This window comes from Mastigoproctus giganteus, chromosome 2 (assembly GCF_048544385.1).
Source record: "Mastigoproctus giganteus isolate SK-2022 chromosome 2, ASM4854438v1, whole genome shotgun sequence".
In the NCBI taxonomy this organism is placed as follows: Eukaryota; Metazoa; Arthropoda; class Arachnida; order Uropygi; family Thelyphonidae; genus Mastigoproctus; species Mastigoproctus giganteus.
Window position 1 is genome coordinate 133,491,267 of NC_143576.1, and position 23,981 is coordinate 133,515,247.

General features: G+C 38.1%; 1 protein-coding gene across 1 annotated transcript in view; it reads right to left on the reverse strand.

Moving 5' to 3' along the window:
• Positions 1–23,981, reverse strand: part of LOC150089577 (FIGNL1-interacting regulator of recombination and mitosis-like) — a 127,313-nt gene that overhangs the window by 67,120 nt on the left and 36,212 nt on the right. Inside the window, exons 4-5 of the mRNA XM_090390036.1 lie at positions 17,634–17,771; positions 1,572–1,658 (exon numbers count right to left, since the gene is read on the reverse strand). Coding sequence (XP_090246162.1) covers positions 1,572–1,658; positions 17,634–17,771 — 225 coding nt within the window. The remainder of the gene's footprint in view (positions 1–1,571; positions 1,659–17,633; positions 17,772–23,981) is intronic.

Here is a 23,981-nt window from a genome sequence, read left to right on the forward strand (position 1 = left end):
TATTCATCCAAAATTTATTCCTCTCTTGATTCTAGCCATTTATCATTATTACAGCTAACAACTTGTCCCAAATAAGTATATGAATCCACATTTTCAATTTCTGTTCCCTCAATGATTATATCCCTTTCTGTGGCATACTTGTTCATCATTACTTTTGTTTTAGCTGTATTAATCTTTAGTCCAAAATCCTTACTAACTCTGCATAACTGATTAAGATTTTCCTCTAATTCTTTGGGATCATGGCTTATGATCAATGTCATCTTCAAATTGTAAATGCTTTAGGTACTCTCCATTCATACTGACTACTTTCTGAGACCAGTCTAATCTTCTGAAAGCAACCTCAAGGGCAGCAGACAACTTCGGAGATACTGTGTCTCCTTGTTGAACTCCTTTCTCAATTTTAAATTTGCTACTATCTTTGTCTAGTCTAATAAAGGAGGTAGTGTTCTCATATATATATTTTTTTTTAAATCATAATGTATGGGTTATCTATGCCTTCTCTTTCCAGTATCCGAAACATTGCTTTATACTGTATGGAGTCAAATGTCTTTTCATAATCTACAAATGCCAGGCATAATGGTGTTTTATATTCATTTGCTTTCTCCATTAGCTGCAATATTATGTGATGGTGATCCATAGTCGAGAATCCTTTCCTAAAGCCAGCTTGTTCTTTCGGTTGATTCTCCTCAAGTAATCTTTCTAATCTGTTAGCATTGACTCTTGTGAACAAGTTGTAGATGTGGGACAAAAAGCTAATTTGTCTATTATTTCCAATTTCTGATTTATCTCTTTTCATGCAGCAAAATTATGATTGCATTATTCCACTCCTTAGGCATCACACCTTTCCTAATATATTTTGTGAAGAGTCTTGCCAATTTCCATGTCTTGTCTCTTCCTTCCAATTTTAACAACTCTACGGTACCTTCATCTTCACCAGGGGCATAAATTTGGCACATGCAGTGCTTTCTTTTAAGTCTGGCTAGCCTATTTCAACCTCTGCCCATCACAACTGACTGTCATCGAACAAATACTGAAAGCACTAGACTTTGGGGTTCCCCTGTATTTGGAAACTACAGCACAAATGACTACAAAACAAAAAAAAAAAAGTAAGCTTTCAGTAAGCCCAAAAGAAAGTGGTGTTTCTATAAACAGATGATATTTACAGAAAATACCTGTCCATGTAAAACTAAGTGCAAAACTGTAAGCAACTAAGTGCAAAACTAAGTGTCTTCTGTAAATATGATTAAAAAATTTATGAAACAGAGAATGCAGAAGGAAAATCAACTACAGTTCATCTTGCAATTCTCCACTGTTAAAACCATTAAAATTCAGGGAAGATTGTGGGGGGGGGGAAATGCACAAAAATCTTCTTAGCATGTAGCATCTATTTTGATGCACAGTTCATTTCACTAACTTAGGATGTGGATTCGTACTGAGAAGCAGCAGCAAAAAAGTTACATAATTTTTTGAACTAGTCACTTGCAACTGTTACAGGCAAGTTTCTCTATAAATTGTAAATTACAATGAAGTATGATATATAATTTATTTTACTAATGGATTTAACTAATTACCATCTGAAGGGAATGGGCTTGTTTAAAAACAGCACCAAGCAACTCAGCTAAATCTTGAAACATCGCACCATATATACTCTCACTTTCCTGTAATTCCAGAAAAGAAACAAAAAAAATATATTAATTAATAAATTCATTTATGAAATTCACTCAGTTAAAACTGATCAAGAAGTTCCAAAAGCTTAATTATTCATGCAAAAACCATTTAATTTATAACAATACTACCATATTTAATTAGAAAGATTCCTTATTTAAAAAATCAAAAGAAATAGAAACAAATTGAATTATAAACTTCCCATTTTCATCCCAAAAATAGATCAGAGAAGAAATTGAAAAACCTATGATACTGTCATCAAAGAATGTACACACAACATTATCAAAACTCCATCAAAAATTTAGTTATTAAAATTTAAGCCAGATTTTAGAATGTGGCTTAACTTTTTAATAAAATTCATTCAATAAAATTTATTTCATTCCAAATTAATAAAGATGGTGATCAAAAACAAAGGCTAGCCAATTAAATATTGATAATATGTAATACCAATTAATCATTAACCATGTGGCAAAATGTATTCAATGATTCAGTGTTGTTTATTTTTTCATATATAATTGCTATACATTCCCTTTATATTCAATTTTCCTTTATATTCGATTAATTCAACCACTGCTCATCTCATTTGTCCTAATTATTTGCTTTATGATTCCTTCCACTTCAAAGGTGGTACTTGTGGATATGTCCACTCTGATATTCCCTGTCAGAGAGTTCGTAATTTGAAATCACCTCTTTTCGATCTTCTCTGGCTTAAAATCTCTCTACCATATTCTGTCAAATGCTTCTGTTGCTTCTATCATTCTACCAATTCCACTTATCACTTGGAACTCTGACTTGATCTCTCTTCGAAAATTGATTTTCTCCAGTCCAACTTTCCTAACTGTGAGGTAATTTTCCTCGGTGATTTTATGTTCACAGTGCCAGCCAGATTCCATTTTTTAGTCACACAGACCCAGCTGGTCGAGATGCAATTACTAATGACCTTGTGCAGATTCTTCATTTATCCACCAGAATAACAGACAATTCTAACATGGCCAATATCCTTGATTTTTTTTCTCACAAACAACCCTTCCAAGTATAGGGTCAAGGTCAGTGGTCCTCTAGGTACCACAGATCATAACTTGATGGTGGTCTCTTCTCCAATAGAACTTTTCTCACATGGCTAGTCTCACCCTATGTTGTTTGGCATTACAAGAATGCAAAACAGAGTGATCTGCGAGATTTCTTTTCTTCTTTTCCTTTGTTGGATTACTGGTTTAAATCTTTTGATGTCAATTATTGCTCAGATTGTCAGTAAAATTGTTACAGAGATGAAATCCTTTATTCCACACCCGACCTTAAAATTTCGTCCTTAACCTAAACCATGGTTTTTCAATAAATGTATTAGAGCTGTTCAAGATAAGAATGTTGCATATCACAACTGCTTGCATCCAAATCTCCTGGGTCATTTTCCACCTATACCATAGCTCACAATAATTGTAAAGCAGTCATTAATCACTCCAAACTAGATTTTAAAAAGACAGAATAGAAAACTTGATTCTTTTCCAAATGGTAGTCAAACATTCTGGTCTCTTGGCAAAGCTATTGGCCGCAAATATTGCCCCGCTCTACTTCCACCAGTCAAAACTGGATGGTTCTATTGCCATCTCAGCTAAAGATAAACATGACCTACTAACATCCTACTTCAACCTACTTTTCTTCTAACTCATATATTGATGATCTTAGTAAAGCACTTCCTACCATTTCCAGTAAACTCCATTCAATGTTTTCTTTGGTCTTATATCAAAAGGATATCAGAAGAATTTTGAACAGTCTTCATGCCAAGAAAGCAGCAGGTCCTGATGGTATTTCTCCACTTGTTCTCAAACCTGTGCTGCTGAGCTTACTCCTGCTCTGTATTGCCTTTTTACCATTTTCTTATACCATTGGTGTTTTTTCTTTCTGCTTGGAAATTTGCTCATACACAGCCAGTTCCTATAAAAGGCAATAAATCCCTCACATTCAATTATCATCATATTGCACTTACTTCTATTTTTTCTAAAGTAATGGAGAAAAACAAACTGCCAACTCCTAAGCTATCCAAAAACCTTTCATCTGATCAATGATCACCAGTACGGATTCCATTGGTTCGTATAAAAGGCAATAAATACCTCCCATTCGTTATCATCATATTGCACTTACTTCTACTCATTCTACAGTAATGGAGAAAAACATAAACTGCCAACTCCTAAGCTATCAAGAAACTTTTCATCTGATCAATGATCGCCAGTATAGATTCCACTGGTTCGATCCATGGTGATATACTGGCTTATGTTACCCATCTGTGAACAAATTCAATGGACTAGTTTGGTGAAACTCAAGCATGCACTCTTGACATTTCAAAGGCTTTTCATCAGGTTTGGCATAAAGGTGTTCTAAATAAGCTTCCATCTTACGGTTTGCCAACTACTTTTGCAACTACTTAGGTATCCAGTTTTCTCTCTGACTGCTCACTGTGCCTTTCTTGGCTCTGTCTTCTAACTTCTTCACTAATGCTAGCGTGACCCAAGGTTCAGCTCCTTCTCCCACTCTTTTCCTCTTGTATATTAATGGCTTTCTTCAATTGATGGGAAATCCTATCCATAGTTCTGCTGATGATAGCATATTACATTTCACTTTCCAGTTTGAGAAACCTTCCCCTAAGCAAACAGCTTCAACTTCTCAAATATCCAACAACAATTCCTTAAATTCTGATCTTAAGATAATTCTCCGGCAGGGCAAAGATAACTTAGTTAATTTCCAATTCTTCTAAAATTCAGTCTTCTCTTATATCTCACGAATATCATTGATTGTCATTGAAGATAATCAGGAGCAGAAGAATCTGCTCCTGATTATCTTCAATGATAATCAGATTTCTAAATAAGATCACACATTTCCATTAGGGATTACCCTGACTAATAATCTCTCTTGACATAAGCACATTATAAATATTGCTTCCATTGCATCAAAAAAATTGGATTTTCTCTTTCACTCTCAGTGTTACTTTTCTTTCAAACAGCTGTTCACACTGTACAAATCTCAAATATGCCCAACCATAGAATATTGTTCCGATATCTGCAGTGGTACCCCCAAAACCTCTCTCAGGCTTCTAAGACTCCATTCAAATTAGGTTAATTAATGACCCATCTCTAACAAAGTTTTTCAACTCACTTTCTCATAGACATTCTTTTTCTGCTACATGCCTTTCCTACTGATACTTTAATGGGCACTGTTCTTTTGAACTGGATTTTTTTTATCCCCCTCTCTCTCTCTCTCTCTCTCTCTCTCTCTCTCTCTCTCCAAAACCACTCCAAATGCATGGCACAATCAGTCAGCGTCCTTTTATTGTCCAACCTCAAACTCACAGAACCAAATTTTCTTCTTCCTCATTTATTCCTTCAATTTCCATTTTCTGGAACAACCTTCATCCATAAATATTTCCCGAAATAAATTCTAATGCCTTTTGTACTTGGGATTTTCATTTAAAAAAAAAAAAATTCCATTTACATTTTGAAGATTTTATCATTCAGTCAAATTCTAGTGACTTGTTTCATATACGGACTCATTAAATTTCATAAATATGATTAATTTTAATAATATAGAAAGTACTGAAATCAGTATTTATTCTGAAGAAAAATATTTAATAACTACAAATAGGAATAATCGAATGATTATAATCGAGAAAGTTCAATAATTGAACTTTTTTTTTTTTTTTTTATGTAAACCCCAAACACTAGCTACTAATTGTTCAATTATACACTGGTCAACAAGTAAAATGTTAAGAAAACAAAAATACCCAATTTTGACTAATTTCATGCTGGTGAACACGAAAATCACATTAAAATTTGTCGGATGGCTCTTGTTTTTGAATTTCAGTTGGGATCAATATGAGAATATTAGCGAGTTACTCTGCATTATCAACTACGGTTCTCGGGAAAACACATGGCAGCGCAGCACTTTCAGTACCATCACGCTTTTATTACGTGATCGGACTAGGTCTTATCACGTGGGAGAGTCGGGCTAGGTCCTCACAGTACAAGAAAAAAGTCTGGACTCTTAAGGGATAATCTACACCCCAAGAAGGGAAAAAATGTCTAGCACAATCCTCTGGTTGATCGAAGCAAAATTCTTCTGTCCCCTTTACACATCAAACTGGGACTCATAAAGAACTCTGTCAAGGGGATGAACCAGGATGGAGAAGCTTTCAAGTACCTGAGAGGACAATTTCCACTTTTGAGTGATGCTAAGGTTAAGGAAGGAACCTTTCTTGGTCTGCAAACTTTTAAAGGATGAAAACTTTGAGCGAGTCCTCCAGGGTAATGAGAATGCAGCTTGGGAAGCCTTTAAAAGTGTTGTGCATGACTTCCTGGGAAACCAAAGAGCTGGAAACTATGTCGAGACTGTGAACAACCTTCTAGAAAAGTATCAATTAGGCTGAAACATGTCACTGAAAATCCACTTTCTTGACTCTCATCTGGACTTCTTCCCTGACAACTGTGGTGCAGTTAGTGACGAGCATGGTGAGCAATTCCACCAAGACATTTCAGCAATGGAAAGAAGATATCAGGGTGGAACGCTTCTATGTTTGCTGACTACTGTTGGACAGTAACAGGAGATGCCCCAGAAGTGGAATACAAGCAAAAAGAAGACGCTGTTGTGAATAAGCCACATTTTGAGAAAGTACTTTTGATTCCTGTGCAGTTTTCTTGTGTTCTTGTTTTTTTACATTTTAATTAAAATGTAAACAACTGTGATTTATATTGTATCAAGAAAATGTAAATATGATATTGTTTTAATATTAATTTTCACTCCGACTACTACTGAAATTACTATATTCTTGGACAATTGAACACCAGTGTATATACAGGGTGTCTCAAAAATATTGGTACAAACGTTTAGGGGAGGCAGGTAACATCTAAAGGAATGTGAATCGCATAGGAACCCATAACCGGAAACGTCACAGGGAAAGTAGTAGCACAGGCACAAGAAGCAGAAATGACACAAGATAGTAATTAGTGGCAAACATTTATTTGGCATAATATTAACAATGGAGTACGAGATGGATGCATTTCATGATGTTACAACAGATGCTCGAAGGTTCCACCATGAGAGGCGATGCATGCGTGACACCTATCCATGCTGTGTCGGTGTCACGCATGCATGACACCGACGCAGCATGGATTGGCAGATACGGTCGAACACACCTGGAGTTTCTTTGACAGTAGCAGCAGTGCGGACGAGTCTTGCCACAAGATCCATTTCCGTCTCCATAGGCGATTCATACACGATAGATTTGAGGGCCCCCCCCACAGAAAGGAATCAAGGCTTGATAAATCAGGTTAGCATGGGGGCCAGGCAACGGGTCCAACACGGCCAATCCATCGACGCCCAAAACGCCTCTTCAAATGGTCACAAACACACCTTCCGTAATAGGCAGGTGCCCCGTCATGTTGAAACCAAATGTTGGGTCTCACATTTGCTGGAACATCGTAAAGTAACCCTGGTAGAACTTGTTCAAGAAAGATCCGATATTTAGTGGAGTTCATGCGGGATGGTAAAAGGTATGGGCCGACTAAGCAGCCACCAACCATACATGCCCAGACATTTATTGCGAAGCGATGTTGTGCCGTGTGGGTTTTTTTTTTTTTTTTTTGGTAGTTGTTGGCGCATCAGCTTCTATGGCCATAATGCACCTCCCAAGGTTTTTGCAGTACTTTGATCCAAGCCCGAGGCGGGATTCGAACCTGCGACCTTTGGGTTGCCAGGCAGGCACTTTACCCATCTGGCTAGCCCGGCCGGCTTGGGGGTTGTTGTGAGCACACACATGAGCATTGTGCTGATTGAATAAGCCTCATCTGTGAACAAAACATAGGCTATAAAATTCAAGTCTTGAACACTTCCTTGGAGAAACTACTGTACAAAACCACACGTGCAGGATGATCTTGGGGGAGCAATAACTGAACCCTTTGGGGATGAAAGGGGTGTAAGGAATCGTCGTTCCAGACACGCTGTACACTGCAACGAGACACTCCTAAGGCAGAGGCAACGGCACATGTGCTGGTAGTGGGATAATTGTGGACGGCATTCAACACACTTTCTTCCATGGCAGGAGTTTGTGTCTAAAGTGGTCTGCCTGCACTACCCCTGTTACCTCTAAATGACCCATAATCGCACAAATTTTGATGCACGGTGGTCCGGTACATGTCTCTCTGGGAAGCATTCTCCATAAATTCGTTGAGTGGCTCGTCCATTGCCCTCTGCTAATCCATACACTAATTGCATGTCTGCCAGCTCACAGTTCGTATATCAATGCATGCTCTTTGTGCGGCGACTACTGCTTGAATGAGTAAACTAGAAATTTTCCCTCTTGCGAACTGATGAACAGTGTCATCTACCGACTTACAGTGACATTTCCTGTTATGGGTTCCTATGCGATTCACATTCCTTTAGATGTTACCTACCTCCCCTAAACGTTTGTATCAATATTTTTGAGACACCCTGTATATACACTTTCTTTGAACACCAGTGTGTGTGTATATATATATATATATATATATATATATATACACACTTTCTTGGATCACCAGTGTATATATATATACACACTGGTGTTCAAAGAAAGTGCATCACCTAGGAATTTCACATTTCTAACCCTTTATCGCAATGGTATGTTAACTTTAATGACTAGTATCACAAATAGAAATATAAACAAAAGATATTTATTAATGGTTAATGGAAGTGCTGTGGTTCAGGGGAAAACTGTGGGGGGCAGTTGCCCTCTGAATCACAGTCTTTTAAAATGCACTGTTTGCTTGATGTTTGCGGAGCAGTCGGGTACGGGACATGATACTGCCAAAGGGGATGTCTTTGTGTGTGCACGATGTATGGAGTGCAAGGAAATCAGGCGACAACTCAGCGTTGTTATGGGCCTTTATGAGAGCTTGAAGGACAGGGTGGATGCCCTCGAAGGAAATAAATTGAGGGCCCATCAAGCTCTCAGCTGCCCACATCAGCGCCAGAGCTTGCACTTGGTCATCAGGCAACACAGAGGCAGCCCCCTGGGCAGAATGCGCTGGTCCCACAGGAACTAGTAGTTGTTGGTGACTCTATTGTCAGGGAAACGGGGAACATGCTTTGTAAAAAGGATAGGTGGAATAGGACCAGGGTATGTCTGCCAGGGGCAAAGGTTGATGACGTTGTAGAGCGGATATCATCTTTTAAGGGCACAAAAGGTGATATAGTTGTACATGTTGGCACTAATGATATTAAGAGTAGGAGACCGGCGGAATTACTTAGCAAGTACAGGTCACTGTTGAAAAAAAGCCGTGAATTAGGGTTGAACTTGAAAGTGTCTGCAATTCTGCCCAGACACGATAGGAGGGAGTATATGATGAGAGCCTTGTCGATCAATTCGGCCCTGGAGGGATTGTGCAAGGCTCAAGGGGTAGAATTTTTTTCAGCCTGGACTGTACTTGTTAACAGGAGAGATTGCTTCTACAGGGATGGGATACACTTAAATAGAAAGGGTGCAAGAATTTTTGCTGATGCTGTCGAGGCAGTGTTAGGTGGGTCGGAAAACTGCTAGTTGGGGGGGGATACAAGGACAAACAGATTAACAGTAGCCACTGGCAGAGGTGGAAGTGATTCTTGCACTGCTTCTATTGAAATGAGCAGGAACCTGAAAAACAAGATGCAGGATATTTCAGAGACTGCTGGTAGTCATTGCGGTACAAGTAAACACATGGGTTGTGTTAGGGTAGCTAAGAATAGAAACAGGTGCATGTATACCTGCGTGTACACCAATGCTAGGAGTTTGGTAAATAAATTTGATGAATTTGAGGTATTGCTCAAAACATCAAAGGCAGATATTGTTGGGATATCAGAGACGTGGTGTCACACAGATATAAGAAATGCGGAACTGGAATTTGGGGAATACAATGTGTATAGAAAGGATAGACAGGACAGGAGGGGTTATGCTATTAATTAAGAAACACATAAAGTCCAAGGAAGTGAAGCCAGTCGACATCGATGGACAGGGCAGTATCGAGTCAGTTTGGTGTGACATAAGCATAGGGAAATCAAAATTGAGAGTAGGAGTGTGCTATAGGCCTAATGACTCTGATGAGTATAATAAGATATTGTACAGAGAAATAGAGTGGGCCAGTAAATCAGAGAGTCTTATAATGGGGGATTTTAATTTCCCAGATATTGACTGGAATTTGTGGGTTGGTCACTCGCACACTAGCAAGGCTTTTGTGGATTTATTGGATGATTGTTTTCTACATCAGCATGTTCGTGAGGCAACAAGAGGGAGCAATACTCTTGATCTGATTATCAGTAGTGATTCTTCATGCATTAAGAATCTGCAGATAAATGAACCACTAGGTGGCAGCGATCACAGTGTGTTGAAGTGGGATTTACTCAAGGAGGTAACTACCATCAGAGGTAAAGGGAAGGGTTTTTGTTTTCGTAAAGGCGACTATGATGGTCTGAGACAGTATTTAAATTCTATACAGTGGGACGAACTGATGATGTTACTAACAGCAAACTCAAAATGGGAAGCATTCAAGGAACTAATCTTGGAGGCTACCAGGCTTTACATACCAACTAAGAAATATTGTTCAAGGTTTAGGCCTAAATGGTTGTCAGATGAACTAATGAGACATGTGGCAGAGAAGAAAAATGCATGGGATACATACAAATTAATGGGTGACATGGAAGCCTATGATAGATATAAGTTGGTCTGTAACCAAGTCACAAAGGAGATTAGGCAGGCAAAGGCAGACTACGAAAAATCCTTGGCAAAGGATGCAAAGAAGAACAGAAAAGAGTTCTTTACATACTTGAACTCGAGAAGGAAAGGGATGAATCAGATTGGTCCACTGGATATTGATGGTTCAACAGTTGAGGATCCTGCTCAGGTGGCTAACAATCTAAATGAGTATTTTGCATCTACATTCACGCATGAGGAGTTATTCAGGAAGGAGAATGATGTAGGTAACGTAAACATTGGCAGTGAGCTGGATGATTTTGTAATAACTGAGAGGAAAGTGGAGGAGAGATTGTTGACGATAAACATAAAAAAGGCACCTGGGGTGGATGGGATCTATCCAGTTATATTAAAGGAGGCAGCAAAGGAAGTATGCAAACCCCTAGCCATAATTATGAGAGCTTCTTTGGACTCAGGGGAGGTACCCATAGACTGGAGATGTGAAAATGTAACCCCAATTCACAAAGGAGGATCAAAGGCTGACACAAGTAATTATAGATCTGTTAGTTTAACTCCTGTTCCAGGTAAATTAATGGAGGCACTGGTTAAAGAAGCACTGCAGGATCATCTAGACAAGAATTCAGTTATAGCTCAGACGCAGCATGGTTTTGTTAAGGGCAGGTCTTGCCTGACCAATTTGATTGGATACTATGATGTAGTCACAAAAGAAATGGATGCAGGGAATAACTTTGATATTATATATTTGGATCTTAGAAAGGCTTTTGATACTGTTGCACATGGAAGACTGCTGCACAAATTGGAGCAGTGTGGCATTGGAGGCAAATTGCTGCTATGGATAAGGGGATGGTTGAGTGGCAGAAGACAGAGAGTGGTAATCAATGGACACTGCTCAACGTGGACTAATGTTATTATTGGAGTTCCTCAAGGTTCAGTGTTGGGTCCGTTGTTGTTTTCGGTGTTTATGAATGATATTGATGATGGGATATCAAGTTTAATGTCCAAGTTTGCAGATGATACAAAGGTTGGCAGGGTCGTTAAGGACACTACTGACGCTATGCTGCTGCAACAGGATCTGGAAAGGTTGAACAGATGGGCTGAGAGGTGGCAAATGAAGTTTAACATTGACAAATGTAACAGTAACCCCAGAGCAACTCTGCGGTACTACACTGACAGTGGTGGAGAATGAAAAGGACCTGGGGGTAATTGTGCAGGCAGATATGAAGTTCTCTGAGTAGTGCAGACGAGCTGCAAGAGTAGCTCATGGTGTCTTGTCAATGATATACAGGAATTTTTCTAGCAGGGATAAGGAGGTGATTATTCCCTTGTATAAGGCAATGGTTAGGCCACATCTTGAGTACTGTATACAGGTCTGGAGGCCTCATTTCAAGAAGGATGTAGAGCTTCTGGAACGGGTACAGAGAAGGGCAACAAGATTAGTGAATGGAACAAAGGGTTGCTTTTACGAAGAAAGGCTTAAGTTTTGCAATTTACAGAGTCTGGAGACTAGGCACCGGCGAGGTGATCTGATAGAGGTGTATAAGGCTTTGAATGGGTTGAGCATGCTCAGTGCCAATGGGATTCTTCATCTTGCTCAGAATAATTACCTCAGAGGGCATAAATTCAAATTGAGGAAGGACGGATGTCGGACAGATGTGCGGAAATTTGCCTTTGGCCAGCGGGTGGTTGGTTGGTGGAACCGACTTCCATCACTTGTTGTTGAAGTTGATAGCCTAAACAAATTTAAAGCTCAACTGGACAGGTATTTCGAACGAACGGAGGGGTGAAATGGGAGTGGAGTTTTTTTTTTTTTTTTTTTTGGCTGATGCTGAATAAGCTTGCTTTCTTGCATCGTATGCCTCTACTAATGCTAATGCTAATAGTTTAGGCAAAGCTAAGTAATATTTAACAGATTCTCTCAAAATATTCCAAAATGAGCATTTGCAACCTTTATACAACGGTTTTAGTAAACATGACAATTATGGTTGAAATGTTATCAGAAGCCCTCAATTTGCTTCAGTTTATCATTTTAAATGGAAAACAAAATAAAAAGTTCACCAGGTGCTTTGTTGTTGTTTGTTATTTGGTTTTTAGGAGCATTAGCAACTAAGGCCATATTGCTCCATGATATGCGGTGGTCATTTCCTGACCTTTCCGCATCCTCCGTATTTGATGGTGACGGGCTCGAACCCCGGTCTAATCAAGAAGCATGTGTTACGCACTGCTGCTCCTTCCCACCTGGCTATGGAGGCGCCCTCACCAGATGCAAGCTAATATTTAGTTAAACAGCCTCTGGCCATCAAGACAACAGCACACCGTCAAGGTATTGACAAGATCAATTTCTGAAGATAATCAACTGATAGTTCGTGGTTCCAAACACGAATTATGGCTTCCTGAAGTTCACAAAGGGTTTTTGGTTTCTTTCTGGCAACTGCAGATTCAACACGATGCCAACAGTTCTCTATAGGATTCAGGTACAGGCAGTTTCCTGGCCAGCTAAAATTGCAATGGACCGTTCTTCCAACCATTTTTTCATCTGTAACAAATATAAACACATTACTGTCAAACCGCTAATGCAGAAATGAAGCTAAAGTAACTACAGAAGTGCCTACTTATACTTTTCAACCAGTGACAAGGAGCAGAGTTGTCCTGAAAGATGCAGTTACTTGGCAGGTTGAAATGGTCTCTAATGGTTGGCAGCAATATTCCTTCCAATATAGCCAGGTATCCATTGGCATTTACAGAACCTTTTATAAACTGCAGGTGATACGATTACGCGATACGAAATGCACCACCCATATCATTTAACTGGTAGGGAATTTCACTGTAGACACCATAAAGTCTGGATGGTATTCTTCACCACATCTATGGCAAATCGGTTGTCTCCCATCAGAGCAGCTATGTAGGTTGAATTTCTTCTCATCCGAGAAAATAACTAATTTCCACTGCTCGGTGATCCATTTGACATGCTCCTTACACCTAATTAATCAGGCCTTTTTCATTTTTTGTGTGAGGAGGGGCTTCTTCTTATGATGACAGGCTACAATCCATTTTTGAAGAAGTGTCTTCTGATTGTTACTGAACTTGCTACCACTCCTGTATGTTCTTCCCATTCTCTTTTCAGGTCAGACAAAGAAGCTTTACGGTTTTTAAGGCATAAGGGCTTCAAAATGCTGTCCTGTTTTGGGGTAGAGACTCGGTTGCATCCAGTTTCTTCTTTCCTATCAGCCGAACCAGTATTCTTGAGTTTGGAAAGAAATCTACTCACTCTCACTGTTGACTGATTACAAGATACTCTATAAGCAATATGCCGGGAAGAACATCCTTCCTCACGTAAAGCAACAATAACACTCTTTCTTCGTGGCGTTAAGTGCACGTAACTCGCCATCAGACACAAGCAAGGAATGACTGCAACTCTTGCACAGCGTGCTTCTATAGCTGAAAGTAACAGCTGATGCAATATTACGTCATCACCTACACGTGTCAATCTTATCTGATGCAATCTGTAAGAAATATTGCCATATACTTACGTTATTCGAATGACAATTACAATTTTAAGAGGTGATGCACTTTCTTTGAACACCACCTGTGTGTGTATATATAAATATATATCCATTATTTTAAATTAAATAAACCATAAGCCAGTAGTATGGCAAAAACTGTAGAGCGAAAATTAACATAAAAATAACCCAAATAAACAATCGAACGAAAAGAAAGAATAGATATAAATAGTAGCCCAGAAACCCTAATATAATTTCGATCTTTAAATCCAATTAACAAAAACTATACAAATTTTAGGATAATGCCAATTAGTTATTAATTTAGCGGTACCCCCCCCCCGAGAGGTACCAGTTCTGAAAAACGTGAAATATCACCCAAAAAGGGTTAAAGGAACTACCAAACGATAACAAAATCAAAATAAACTAAAATAAAATAGACTGACCATCATGCCCCATATCGACAGAGGACCACGAGGCCAATAATGGTCATGGAATCGCTGCATTTCAATCGTCATACAAAACATCGCAAAGGCGGAATTATCGAAGAACCAAACCACCCTTCCATTCTCCGATAGATCAACCAATGCAGAGGATTTGTATGGCGGTGGTCCTTATGCAGCGAAAATAAACTTCAATATAAGCTGATTCAGCTTACAGTATGTCAGTGGTGTGGCTCTGCTTTAGAGTGCTGTCTGTTCTATAGTTTATTTTCGCTGCATAAGGACCACCGCCATACAAATCCTCTGCATTGGTTGATCTATCGGAGAATGGAAGGGTGGTTTGGTTCTTCGATAATTCCACCTTTGCGATGTTTTGTATGACGATTGAAATGCAGCGATTCCATGACCATTATTGGCCTCGTGGTCCTCTGTCGATATGGGGCATGATGGTCAGTCTATTTTATTTTAGTTTATTTTGATTTTGTTATCGTTTGGTAGTTCCTTTAACCCTTTTTGGGTGATATTTCACGTTTTTCGGAACTGGTACCTCTCGGGGGGGTACCGCTAAATTAATAACTAATTGGCATTATCCTAAAATTTGTATAGTTTTTGTTAATTGGATTTAAAGATCGAAATTATATTAGGGTTTCTGGGCTACTATTTATATCTATTCTTTCTTTTCGTTCGATTGTTTATTTGGGTTATTTTTATGTTAATTTTCGCTCTACAGTTTTTGCCATACTACTGGCTTATGGTTTATTTAATTTAAAATAATGGATGTATTTCAGCTTCATATGGAGGAATTGCATGTCGCTGCCTCTAATGAATGCTTAATTATTTATTCATTTATTATAATTTAACTTTATTTAATATAATTCAATGATAGTATATATAAATATATATATATATAATGTGATGTAAAAGTTAGACAGGGGATTATCGACTAGTCCAATGTGAACAAATATATTCTTTCGTCTTCTTAACCTCAAACCCAAGCACGGTACTAAGTACTATAGGTTCTAATACCTCTCGTGTTTGGGGTTCACATAAAAAAAAAAAAAAAAATACGGGAACTTTTCCAGCAGCAGAGACAAAGAGGTGCTTATTCCATTGTATAAGGCAATGATTAAGCCACATTTGGAATATCGCATTCAGGTTTGGAAATCTCATTTTAGGTAGAACATGGAACTGTGGGAAAAGATTACAGGGAAGAATAACAAGAAAGACTATTCTTTTGAGTTTGAAGGGGTTAAGTAAACTAAATACTTATGGCATCTTTACTCTTTCTTAAATTACACACACAAGGGGACATAGTAGTAGAAGAGGCATGTGATGCAAGAAAGCAAGCATATGAGCTTATTTAGATCCAGCCAAAAAAAAAAAAAAAAAAAGAAAGAAAACAATTTCACACATCCATTCCCTCTAAAAGTTTGTCCAGTTCCTCCCTGAATTTATTAAAGCTATCAACTTCCACAACGACAGATGGAACTTTGTTCCAGCAATCAACTACCTGCTGGGTATAATTATTTCTGCACATCTATTCTACAACTGTCTTTCCTCAATTTGAATTTATGACCCCTCATGTTTGTAATCTAAGCAAGCAGACGAATTCCATTAGAATGGCGCTTGCACAACCCAATCAAGGCCTTATACACCTCAATCAAATCACCTCGCAGGTGTCTGGTCTCCAGTTGTTGCAATTTGTAGAACTTAAGCCTTTTTTGGTAAGAGGATCCCTTCATTCCCCTGACTAATCTTGTCACCCTTCTCTGTACTCACTCAAGCAACTCTACATCCTTCTTAATATGACGCCTCCAGACCTGTATGCAGTACTCAAAGTGTGGCTTGATCATTGCCTTACACATACCCCCATGACAGCTCTAGCAGCCTGTCTGCACCGCTCAGAAAATTTCATATCTGGCTGCACAATTACTTCTGGGTCTTTTTCATTTTCTACCACTCTAAGTGTAGTACCACAGAGTTGGTACATTTCTCTGGGGTTACTTCTACCCATATGCAGTACTTTGCATTTTTCAATGTTAAACTTCAGTTGCCACTTCTCAGCCCATTTGCCCAACTTTTCTAGATACTCTTGCAGTAGCACAATGCCATTACTGTCAAGGGGTGTGTATAAGGCCAACCTTTGTATCATCTGCATACTTGGACATTAAGCCTGATATACCTTCATCAATATCATTGATATTGATGAATAATCAAATAAATAAATCAAATAATCAAAACAACAGTGGGCCCAACACCAAACCCTGGGGGACTCCACTAATAACATTTTTCCACAAAGAGCAGTGTCCGTTGATTACCACTCTCTGTCTTCTCCCAATCAACCACCCTTTTATCCATTGTAGCAACTTATCCTTAAAACCATACTGCTCCAATTTGTACAGGAGTCTTCCATGTGCAACAGTATCAAAAGCTTTCCTGAAACCAAAGTATATGATATCAAAATTATTTTTTGCATCCACTTCCTTTGTAACCACATCATAAATTCAAATTGAAATAGAACAGTTGCAGAATTGGTATTGAAATTGGTATTCTGCCAAAGATCAATTGATTATTAGAATGAACTTCCACCTATTATAGTCAGTAGTTTTTGATAAAATTTTGATAAAATTAAAAGGAAGAGAAAGACAAATTAAAATAAAGTGCTTTTTTTTTTTATTTATTTATTTTTTTATCCCCCATCTAGTGATTCTCTTGCCTAACCTGTATAATGCCCAAAATACAAGTTTGGCAGTAGTATACTTTTGTAAATAACATCAGGAATCTACTGTAAAAAACCTGAACAGTCGTGCTGCTCTGATGGGTCATCTGTGCTTGAACTTAACTGCCATTCAACTTATGGTCATCCATCAGATGAAAAACTGACATCTCTTTCTCTCTCTCTCTTTCTTTCTCTCTCTCTCTCTCTCTCTCTCTCTCTCTCTCTCTCTCTCTCTCTCTCGCTTTCTTTCTCAAGACCTCACTCAACAGCAGCATTAAAAGTGAAAACCACTTGAAAACAATATTTTTTGCTTGTCTAAAGCAGATTTAGAAAACAATGAAAGAGCAAGTCATCACACAAAAACCACAAACCACTTATAGAAGCCAAATAAATGAAAGTCATATATGCAAACCAGTAAAGTCAATATACAATGATTAATATGCAACTTTAAACTTTTACCAACACAATTATAAAAGCACTTGTTACCAACACATCTATAAAAATATCAATATGGTGAGTTTGAAAATATCTTATTCATTCAAAAGTTACAAAAAAACTATTACACCAAGTAAAAATTCATTAGTTATTAGTTGTCTGCACATTACCTTACAGTGTGTGTAAGAACCTTTCAATATGTGAATCACACCTGGTGGTAAACTATACATATGCTCAAGAAAAAGTACAGGTTCAGCAGTCACATACTGGAGACAAATAACTAAATCTTCTATCAATTGCAGAGCCAACTGAAAAATAGTGTTAAAAAAATGTATACATAAATAAATTTCTGTTTACTGGTCTAAATGATGTTACATAAATGAAAACTATTATATTTTACCAAGTGAAGTCAAGGCCAGAAGCCAGAAGAGTTTACAAGGAAATATTAATGTTTCAAAATAATTTAAAAAAATAACATCTAATAATGTACATAATTATATATACATATTCAAAATGAAAAAAGCAACATAAGAAATCAGAAAACAAAATTACATCAAATAAATTTAATTTAATTTCGGTTTTATTGGAATATAAGTGGAGTTCTAACTGTGGGAGGCAAATTAGAATTAAAAATTTGTTATTTAAAATTATAATGATTACATCTTTAGTATACTTCTGTTCAGTACCATACAAATCGGGGTTAATTTTAAAGATGTTTACAAATCTAATAGAAATAAAAAAAATTATGTCAAGAGAGAAGTTAAATATAGTTTATGCAAATAAGTGATATTACCCCTGTGAACTCATATATAATAAATAATATGTAACTTTCAATTCTTTCAAGACAAATATCATGTATCCAGTTTTAGAAACAATTCAAATTATTCAAAAGTTCAAAATATAATTATTATTAAAACTCATATATTTCTTAGTTAAAGGTGGGTCACCCAAGAGCAGAATGTGTGCTGCATACAGGTCTGGTTCCACAAAAGGTTTGGATGTTGCATCATCCAAAATAATTTTGGATGATTTTGGATGATGCAACAAGACTAGTCATACAAAAACTGGAAGTTTTTTTTATGACTAGTCTCGGGTATGTATCATAAGCATCAGGTGGCAGAATTTTCAGCTCATAGGAACAATAAGTTTTTTGAAAATTTTTACTGTCTTTTTGATTAATTAACATATTAAATTGTGTTTTACAAATAGTTTAAATAGTCTTAGTCACATTCATTGGCTTATTTTTAAATTTAGCTACTGGTTTTGTAAGTTATAACTTACTATTATCACTATTGTATTTATGTATTGGTGTGAATATCTTAGCATGTAACGAGTAGTGCAATAGTAGTAATGACAAATGATAGCATAGGCCAAAAAATTCCCCCAATCCGTAGCCTCCAAGAATTTATCCAGCTCTCCCCCGAATCCATTCAACTCATCCAATTCCACAATAACAGATGGAAGCCTGTTCCAACAATCAACCACCCGCTGGCCAAAGGGAAACTTCCACACATTTCAAGTGGAAACATGGAAGTTTGTGTGCAGTAGGCCAGGCAAGTGGAAGAATACCATTAACATCCATTAACATACTCAATCCATTCAAGGCATCAAACACCTCAATCAGACCTCCCTACAGGTGCCCAGTCTCGGGACGCTGCAATTTGCAGAACTGAAGCCCTCCCAGGCAAGAGCACCCCTTTTTTCTCCTCACCAATCTGGCTGACCCCTCTGAACCCACTCCGGCAGATCCACATCCTTTCAGACCTGTATACAGCACTCAAGATGTGGCCCAACCACGGTCCTATACAAAGGAACAAAACCCCATGAGCTATCCTGGCAGCATGTTTGCAATGGAATAGTAGGGTTTTAATTGTGATAAATAAGTAGCTTGAAGGCTCTAATCACTTGTTGGGCATATATCTTTTTGTGTTTAGCTCAGGAATTTTACTTTTTAGTAATAATGATATAACTAATTTCCCACTACTATCGTAACAGTATAGCATAAACTTTATATCATGAAATTCATACAATCAGTTATAACTTTTTTTTTTTTTTTTTTTGATTTGGTAGTTGTTGGCGCATCGGCTTCTGTGGCCATATTGCACCTCCCAAGGTTTTTGCAGTACTTTGATCCAAGCCCGAGGCGGGAATTGAACCCGCGACCTTTGGGTTGCCGGGCAGGTACTTTACCCACTCGGCTAGCCCGGTCGGCTATCAGTTATAACATAAAACTTGATAGCACAATATATATCACTACATTTAGGAATCTATTAGCTTACTGTAGTATTGTCAATTACTACACTAAGCTAGTAGTAAGTCAGAATTGTCTTTAGCTGAGGACACAATAGAATCATCTGGTTTTAACAGAAGTGGGAGTATTAACATTAGTAGAGGCATATGATGCAAGTAAGCAAGCTTATGCAGCATCAGCCAAAAAAAAAAAAAACGCTCCCATTTCACCCTTCTGTTTGTTCCAAATACCTGCCCAGCTCAGCCTTTTATTTAGGCTATCATCAACTCCCACAACAAAGGATAGAAGTCTGTTCCACCAACCAACTACCCGCTGGCTAAAAGCAAACTTCCGCTTATCGTACAACTGTCTTTCCTCAATTTGAATTTATGAATGGCTTGAGCATGCTCAAGCCATTTAAGGCTTTATACACCTCAATCAGATCACCTTGCAGGTGCCTAGTCTCCAAACACTGTTATCTGCAAAACTTAAGCCTTTCTTCGTAAGAGCAACCCTTTGTTCCATTCACTAATCTTGTTGCCCTTCTCTGTACTAGTTCCAACAGCTCTACATCCTTCTTAAAATGAGGCCTCCAGACCTGTAGTACTCAAGGTGTGGCCTGACCACTGCCTTATACAAGGGGATAATCACCTCCTTATCCCTGCTAGAAAAATTCCTGTATATCATTGACAAGACACCATGTTTGTTGTTGTTTTGGGTTTTAGGAGCATTAGCAACTAAGGCCATATTGCTCAGGGGATATGCGGTGGTCATTCCCTGACTTTTCCGCATCCTCCATATTTGGTTGTCACAGGCTCGAATCCCGGTCTAATCAAGAAGTGTGTGCTACGCACTGCTGCTCCTGCCCACCTGGCTACGGAGGCGCTGACAAGAAACCATGAGCTACTCTTGCAGACCATCTGCACTGCTCAGTAAACTTTATATCTGCCTGCACAATTACCCCCAGATCCTTTTCGTTCTCTACTACTGTTAGTGTAGTGCCACAGAGTTGATATGTTACTCTGGGGTTACTGCTTCCCATATGTAGTACTTTACATTTGTCAATGTTAAACTTCATTTGCCAACTCTCAGCCCATCTGCTCAACTTGTCTAGATCCTGTTGCAGCAGCATACTGTCATTAGTGTCCTTAACAACCCCACCAACCTTTGTATCATCTGCAAACTTGGACATTAAGCTTCATATACCATCATCAATATCATTTATAAATACAGAAAACAACAATGGCCCAACACTGAACCCTGAGGGACTCCACTAATAATATTAGTCCACGATGAGCAGCTGATGGATACCACAAGTTGTGGCCAATAGCTGTGGCAAGAATGCTTGACTATCATTTGTTTGAACAAGAAGTTTTCTACTTTTAGCCTGTTCAAAATCAATTTTCAGCTGATTAATAACTGTTTTACAATTTTTGCGAGCTTTAGTATAGGTATAAAGTGACACTACAGTTCTGGATGTGACACTACAGATGCTGAGAGTTGGCAAATGAAGTTTAACATTTGTCAATGTTAAACTTCATTTGCCAACTCTCAGCCCATCTGCTCAACTTGTCTAGATCCTGTTGCAGCAGCATACTGTCATTAGTGTCCTTAACAACCCCCACCAACCTTCGTATCATCTGCAAACTTGGACATTAAGCTTCATATACCATCATCAATATCATTTATAAATACAGAAAACAACAATGGCCCAACACTGAACCCTGAGGGATTCCACTAATAACATTAGTCCACGATGAGCAGCTGATGGATACCACAAGTTGTGGCCAATAGCTGTTGCAAGAATGCATGACTATCATTTGTTTGAACAAGAAGATTTCTACTTTTAGCCTGTTCAAAATCAATTTTCAGCTGATTAATAACTGTTTTACAATTGTTGCGAGCTTTAGTATAGGTATAAAGTGACACTACAGTTCTGGATACTAGCCAAATGAGATATGTAGCAGCCTTATCACATTTTCTGGAAATCCAAAGTTTAGATTAGGGATGATATTTTAGGGTGGAATGTGAATTAAAGAATTCCATATCAAGAAGAATAATTTCACGAACATAATATGAGGAAACACTGGGATCATAAGGTTTAAAACAGTAATCTAAGTTACAGAAGAAAAGAAATTAGTGTTAGTAATGGCAAACGTGTAAGAATGCATGCTTAATACAGCTTTAGCTATAAAAAAAAAAAATTATATTGCCTGTCCATCTCCTCTAACATATTGTCAAGTTCTTGTTTCAATTTGTTCAAACTACCAAACTCTACAGTATTAGATGGCCATCTGTTCCAACAACTACTGACTGGCGAAATGACGCAAACACCAGTGCAATTAAAAAGTGTAAAAAAAAAAGTGACACAGAACAAGAACATGACTAGAAATCCTATCCATAGTTCTACCTATGTCATCAGGACTGCACATCTATTCTGCAGCCATTCTTCCTCAATATGAATTTATGCCACCACATGTGTGTAACTGAGCAAGAAGAAGATTCCATCAGAAGTGTGCTTACTCAATCCATTCAAAGCCCTAAACACCTCTCTCGATCTCCTTGCAAGTTCCTTGTCTCCATGACTATCCCAGTAAGATCAACCTTTACTTCCCTTATCTAAACTTGTTATTCTCTTTACCCATTCCAGCAAATCCACATCTTTCCTAAAATGATGCCTGCAGACATGTATACAGTACTCATAAAAGTAATACACATTATTCACCATATAGTGCACGGAAGCCACAGGATTTTGCTGCAATGAAAAAAAAAAAAAAATACAAGTAGATAAGGAAACACAAATTATATGCTTCCCTCCTCACACAGGCATCTATCCAGTTGACCTCTGAATTTATTCAAACTGTCAGCCTCAACTACCTGCAAGGGTAACTTGTTGCAGCTATCAACAACTCGCTGGCTAAAATAAAACTTCCTACAACCTAATCTAAACCTCAAGCACTGTAATTTGAATTTATAATCCCTAGTTTTGGAATTCTTTATAATAGTGAGAACTCCACCTTCATTCATTTTAATAATCCCTCACAGAGCCTTGTAAACCTCAATCAGGTCACCTCTGAGGTGACTGGTTGCCAAGCTCTATAGACCACATAACCGGAGTCTTTCTCATATGGTCATCCTTCTGTCAATCTCGCCATTTCAGTTGCCCGTCTTTGGACCCTTTCAAGAAGCTCAATGTTTTTTTTTCGGATTAGGTCTCCGTACTTGAACAGTGTTCCAATGTGGTCTTACAATTGCCTTACAGTGGCATTACGACCTCCCTATCTCTATAGGATGACATTTGATAAATAATAAATAGGACACAATGGGCTTGCCTGGCTGCATGTTTACACTGTTTAGAAAACTTCATATCTGCCATTATTGTAACTTTCAGATCCCTTTCCTACTCCACAGTTTTTAATTCAACCCCACCGACTGTTTTATTTGTGGGTTACTATTCCCCAAGTGTACGACCGTGCATTTTGCAACATTAAAACAAAGTACTTGATTTCCTATTCTTAATGTCATTAGTACCAACATGTACAAAACCACCACCTTTTGTGCCCTTAAAAGATGATATCTCTCTATATAATATTGCTCTATAATGTCATCAACTTTTGCCCCTGGCAGACATATCCTAGTCCTATTCCATCTTTTTGCACAATATATTTCCTTTTTCCCTGACAACAGAGGCACCGACAACAACTAGCTCCTGTCAGACTAGTGCAGCAACTCGGGGGTTGCTGCTGTGTTGCATGATGATCAAGTGCAAGCTCTGGCATTGATGTGGGCAGCTAAGAGCTTGATGGGCTCCCCAATTTAATTCTTTCGAGAGCATCCACCCTGTTCTCCAAGCTATCATAAAATACCATAATGCTGAGTTGGTGCCTAATATCCTCACATCCCTTACATCGAGCACACACACACATACAAACAAAGCCATCACCCACTCCTTAGCAATATCATGTCCCATTCCTGATAGCTCTGAAAACATTAAACAAACCGTATATTTCATAAGGCCATGATTCGGAGGACAACTGCCCCCTTCATTCACCCTAGACCCACAGAACTCCCACTAGCTTGAGCCCTTTGTTTTGCTGCTCTGGTCTTAGGCATGATTTTTATTCAAATTCAATAAATAAAAATACTACACTAAACAAATATACCTAATGCAGTAATAACACTATGCATTGGTTATGCTATGAAGTTTATGCTATTAATTATATATAATCAAAATTCGAACGTTCTTATTAATACAAAACAGATGGCAGCAGAAGTCAAATGTCATTCC